We start from the raw sequence: 6,282 nt of genomic DNA, 5'->3' as shown, positions 1-6,282 counted from the left end.
TGCACATTGCATGTGTCAGGTTTTACTCATCGTTTCTTTGAAATACCACATGTTTGTGTGCCGGTGTTTGCTGCAGAAAAACTGATAGGACTTTGCAACTGTGCAGGGATTATCTGTTTGTTGGGAAATACTTGCATATTTTGGTCACACTTGGGGTAAGTAATTCTCTTGAAACTGATATGGTTGTTCATGTGTAATTGTCCTTTACAGGCTGTACTTCTGGTACCCTTAATAATATAATTCTTTTTCGGATAACTTACAGCACTTTGCTTAGATCTTGGATTACAAGTCATATTGGATTGAGGCCTAGCCACGAGCCCGTAAAAGCTAAACAACATCTCTTATCCATTCTGAAACTACCGTTTCTCTTTAAGCATCCTTGGATACTGATATTAGTTTCATGTCTCGGAAAGCATTTTTGGACTTGTCCTTCTTGCTTCGAAGCTGCGTTCCTCATTCCGCTATCTTTCAAGCCAAGCAATGCCATGCCCAAACAATTCTCCAAGGTTTACTTCCCAACGTCACACTTGAAAATGATCTCTTGCTAGTATACTCTAGATATTCCCGATGTTGTTATGCTCGCAAAGTATTTGATAGAATGCTTAGAAGAAACATGCACTCATGGAACATAATGGTTGCCTCATGTGTCAAGAATTCCATGTATAACGATGTTTTGACAATTTTTAGTGAGTTCAAGAGATGCGGGCTTCAGCCAGATCATTATACATTACCGTCGCTGTTTAAAGCTGCTATAGGAGTATGTGATGCTTGGTTCGGTAAAATATGTCATGGTTGGGTGATAAAGCTTGGGTATGAGGGATATGTTGTTGTAGGTGGTTCTGTGCTTGAGTTTTATATAAAATGTGGGGATATACCTCTGGCGCGCTCAGTTTTTTCCAATATGTTGTGCAGGGATCATGTGGTGTGGAATTTGATGATTTCAGGGTTTGGAAATGCGGAGCTGTATTCCGAGGCAATCAATTGTTTTAGGGAAATGTTGGTTCTAAATGGGGTGAAGGTGGACTACATGATTGTTCCGAGCATTTTAAATGCTTGCGGAAGGGAAGGAGACTTGATGAAAGGGAAAGAATTACATGGTTATGTGGTTAAAAACTTTGCCTTTGATGCAGATGCTCCCATTGGCAATGCATTGATTGATATGTATGGGAAGTGTGGATGCTTGAATGATTCCGAAAAGGTTTTCAGGACATTGCGCCACGTGAATCTGGTCACATGGACCACCATGATATCTTGTTATGGGATACATGGAAAAGGGGAGGAATCACTTTCGCTGTTTAAGAAGGCAATACATGATGGGTTTGCACCGAACTCTGTCACGGTAACAGCAATCCTAGCCAGTTGCAGCCACGCAGGTCTGGTAGATCAAGGCAAGCACATTTTCAGTTCCATTTACTCTGATTATGGATTGGAGCCCACCGTTGAGCACTATGCATGTGTGGTGTATCTTTTGAGCTGCTGCGGGTATCTCGTGGAAGCACTCGATTTCTTGAAAAGCATGAAAGCACCAGTGACTGGAAGCATTTGGGGTGCCCTTCTTGCTGGTTGTGTAATGCATAAGAATGTTGAAATTGGAGAAATTGCTGCTCATCATCTTTTCCAATTAGAACCAAATAATGCTAGCAATTATATAGCACTTTGTGGTATCTACCAGTCTCATGGTATGATTGATGGCATTTCAAATATTAGAGCCAAAATGAGGAACTTAGGTTTGGTTAAAACTCCTGGTTATAGTTGGATCAATATTGGTGGAAGGGCTCATAAATTCTACCAGGGGGACCTTTCTCATCCAATGGCTCAAATGATTTACAAAATAATCTATCAAATTAGCAATGTTCAATTATTGAATAACTATTTTCTGGGAGTAGAGAATTCTCTACATGATGATACCTTGATCATGGGTTTGTAGATCATTACAGGTACTTCATCTGATTTGTTCTCACTCAAACTGTGGTGAGAAATTAAACATCTTTCTTTATATGGGATCCAAATTGGAAATCCCTGTAATACATGTATTTTGGTTAGCTTTCTGGCAAGTATATTATACCACACAAGTAATTAATGATGAGGAAAAAAATATATGCAAGAGTTCTATACATTATTATTACATTATTCATATTCATATTTGATTATCATTGAATCCAAAAAGTAATACAGTTGTGTATAAGTTTTTATATTAATAGTGTATAGATATTACATTCTATGATATATTATAGTGTTGAACCTGCAAGAATTGTTGTTAGGCAAGTATTACCTTATCATAGTTATTAGTCGAATTGGACTAGAGAATTGGACTAGAGATGTTTGTAAAGAGTTTATTTGTGACAAACTTATAAGAAATTGTAGAAAAATAACAATGGAGAGGAATGTGGGGGATTTTATTTCCTTTGCATTCATCATATAATTTATCTATGAACATAAAGAAATTACTCAACTTTATGTTAACAATTAAAATCACAAAGGTTGCAATTTTAAATTCCTTTAAGAAACACTATATCATGTAAGTAAGGAAGTACTAATTCATTGAGTAGTTTTGAATTATAACGGCAATATCAAAACAATGGATTTCAAGAATGAATTGCACATATTACAATTGAAATTCATAGTATTGATGGTTAGATGTATGCTCAATTCCTAATTTCCCAATTAGAGATAGAACCCTTAATTCAAAAATGGTCAATTCAAAGAATAAAAGAAAACACAATCATCAATTTACACAAAACAAAGCAATTCAAAATTCATGGTACAAGACTTGCCTTTCTTAGATTGAGACATTTCCTTCTCTCCTTTCCCAAGTTTCTTTCCCATTCTAATGAGCTTTCAATACAATTTTATTGACAAAAATGCAAATTTTGTAACTTTTGGTGCCTACCCCTACCCAACAAGTGTAATGGAAAACTTGAGTGAAGATATATATAAGAGATTATATTTGGAGACGAATATATTTATGTTTTTTTGTATTATTATTTATAACTAAATTTTAATTAAAATTAAAATTTTAATGTATTACCAAGATTTTACTAATTATTTCTAAATACATATATATGCACACAATTCTTTCTCTAGGTTAAACCACCTAGGTAGAACACTAACAATTATATTTACCCAAGTGCTAAACTTGCTTCTGAACACAACAATCATTTTATTCAATAATTTAATCTAAGAAAATATAAAAGATAAAATAATAATTAATTTTGCTAAGAGACTAGCCACCAAGTCAAGAATTAAGGTAATTTACTCATAATAAAGGTATAGAAATATCAATTTGTTGCCCATCAACAATACCCACACATGTTTAAGACACTCACATAGACATCTAATCTCACCTTAAGTTAAGCACCATGTACTAGAGCAAACATGCCTTCTTTGATTCTACTAAACTACCACTTAAAGTTAATGATTCATACAAAACAAAACTAGAATGCTTAATTTAATTGGATGTTGGATTTAACTCTCTACCCATTACTTGGGATCTAAATTTTAATTTTCAAAACATGTAAACATATAAAGAAGATATTTTCTTATTTTTTTATTCGACATAAATTATCTGGTTGAACATTTATAGAGATTTATCACATCTTAGATTTAATTAGTTTAATTTTATTTAAACTTATCCATAATTATATTTATTTTATTAATTATTATTTAATTTGTTAATATTGTATTGTTTGTAATGATTTTTTCTTATTATACAAATTCAAATACTTTTTAGTTCAAAATTTCTTCAACTAAGCCCACCACTAACAAAAGAACCTTCCATCAATTAATGAGCCCACCACTAACACCTTGACCAAAGGAATTTTTTGATGAGCCATCCACTTCAACTTCTCATAAAGATGATGCTCATAATTTCAACTAATAACTATTTCAGTTTTTCCTACCTCACAGCAAATTTTAATTTGGAAAGCAATGTTATCACAAAATTGTCTAAAGAACTTAATATGGTATATATTTTTTTGGTACTTAACTTTTGGATAAAAAATTATCTTTTTTCAGGGTTTGTAATTGTTCATTCTAACAAGTATTGTTCTTAAGAATCAAACTCTTAAATTTTTGGTCAGCTTGAAGTGCCAGCAAGACATTACACTATTAGACCAATACTTTATTAGTTATTGTCATATAGATCAAAGAGTCTATAAAAATAAATTGAAAGAACAATTTATTAAAAAAAGAGTAAAGATATATATTTGAACTTGAAAATTTAAAAACCTAAAATAGTCCCTAAAAGTATAAAATGTGGGTAAAATATTTGTATGACCCCTAACTTATCTATACTATGACTATAGTATAATTTTCATATTCATATTTTGTTCTTAACATTATTTAATTTATACAAAAAAATTATACAACTACCATTAACATATTAACTAAAACTCTCATATTAAATTGAACATTATAATAAAAATAAAAATTATAATATAAAATATATCAAACACAAAAAATACATTTTAAATTTTCAAAATAAAATATATAAAAATTATAAAATTTTCAAAATAAAATATATAAACATTAAATATTTAATAGCATAGATTAGCAGATATAAAATGTTTATGAACATAAGTGTTCATAATATTTATATATTAATCTATATTTTTTTTGGGATGAATGTATACACTTCAAGAAATTTTATGGACCAACTCTTAAAAGAAAAATGACAAGATCTAGTTGAAGAAGAAATAAAATCAAAGTATAATAAAAATTGAAAAAATAATTTGGGGTCTAAAGGAAGAATATTATATACTCTATTCATCGTCCTTCGTTTTTCCACCATCCCTGCGGCTACCTTCAACCACAACCCTAACCACCATCGCCCAACCCAAACCCGAAAAAGGGTAACTTCTTCTTATTCTTCTTCTTCTCTCCTTTTTTCTTATTCTGAATCTCATTGCATGTTTGTATTTTTGATGTTCATGGTCTTTTACTTGTATTTCTACTCTTGCACATCATTTGTTTGATGAAATGCTTCACTGTCTAAAACGATTTCTTCAACGCACATCTCTTTACTTGGGTGTTATGTTTTCCCTCTCGTTCTTAGATGCAATTATTGAACCACTGTTATACTGTTATTGCTGATGATTGAGGGAATTCTAGAGCCCTTACTCGATTATCCATTTGAGTCTTAGTCAAGGAAGATCTACCTTTCATCAACACACTTATAATATATATATATATATATATGTAGCGAAGATTCTTTACAAAAAGTTACCTATATAACTGATTTTACAAGATATGTGGAAAGGGGCGCCAACGCCCATGATTGTCGTCGCTTGTCTTAGTCATAATGCTAATCTTCTATGTTGATTCTCAGTATAATTAAGACAATTGACAACATGGTGGTATTTTGTTGTTATTGTTGCTTTTGGTTAATTATGTTATGGTTTTTATTTAAAATTATGAAGTTCATGCGTGATTATATTTTCAGCCAGTTTGATGGATTTTGTTAGATAGGATGTTGCTTATGCTTGAGTTGCTTGGGGTCAAATTGGCTGGTTTGTATCCTGATTAGTACTAATGCTGAATTGTATTCTTAATCTACAATCTAAGTTAAGAGTTAGGGTCTGGTTTTCTGCTTTATTTTCTAGAAGAGTATATATCCTTGATGTGGGATTCAGTAATCCACTTAGTTTGTTTCTTGATCTGTCCAAATAGTTATTTACATGTGCCTGATCTGACTGCAAATGTAATGAATTGGCTGTGCCCAAATAAAATTGCAAGACTTTTTTTGTTTATTTTCTTCTGTTCTGATCTGAAATCACAACTGTCAAGTATGGTTGCCATCTGTGTTTTGTTTCCTGTTTCCGATTTGGACCTGCTTTTGGAGCAGTGGATGGTCTTCTTTGTTAATAGAATTAGTTTTTTTTCCGATTTCTTATTTTTCCCCCTTACCAAACTGGGTTTGCCAGAAGTCGCCATAAATTAGCTGTTCTTTACTCTAGTTTCCTTCTGTTATGTGACTTGAGTTGTGCTCAACTGATCCATCCCAAATTATGGGGCCATCTTTGTTTTCACTTCATTTGAATGCTAAGTTTAGTTACTCAGAGCCTCAGAGGCTTAGCGATAACAAATTGTAATTATGAATGTCTTTAATTTTGTGTATATTTTTAATTTTAGCATTTACACGTGTATATTATTAAATTTTAGCATTTACACGCGTATGTTATTAAATCAGTTATATTGTTTTTCTAAATGTCCCAATAGCCTATCCCGTATAGCATTTTTAGTGTCGATCGCTCTGCTCCACTTTTTGGGATTGACTACTTAGAT

At 32.0% G+C, this 6,282-nt stretch overlaps 1 protein-coding gene across 1 annotated transcript; it reads left to right on the top strand.

The window, feature by feature from the left end:
* On the top strand, window positions 632-1,927 carry LOC109329344 (putative pentatricopeptide repeat-containing protein At3g23330). The gene has a single exon (XM_019563015.1). It carries the CDS (start codon window positions 632-634, stop codon window positions 1,925-1,927), a length of 1,296 nt encoding a protein of 431 aa, XP_019418560.1.

The sequence above is a fragment of the Lupinus angustifolius genome, chromosome LG16 (assembly GCF_001865875.1).
Source record: "Lupinus angustifolius cultivar Tanjil chromosome LG16, LupAngTanjil_v1.0, whole genome shotgun sequence".
In the NCBI taxonomy this organism is placed as follows: Eukaryota; Viridiplantae; Streptophyta; class Magnoliopsida; order Fabales; family Fabaceae; genus Lupinus; species Lupinus angustifolius.
The sequence above is the reverse complement of the archived record's forward strand: the minus strand, read 5'-3'. Positions and strand labels throughout refer to the sequence as shown.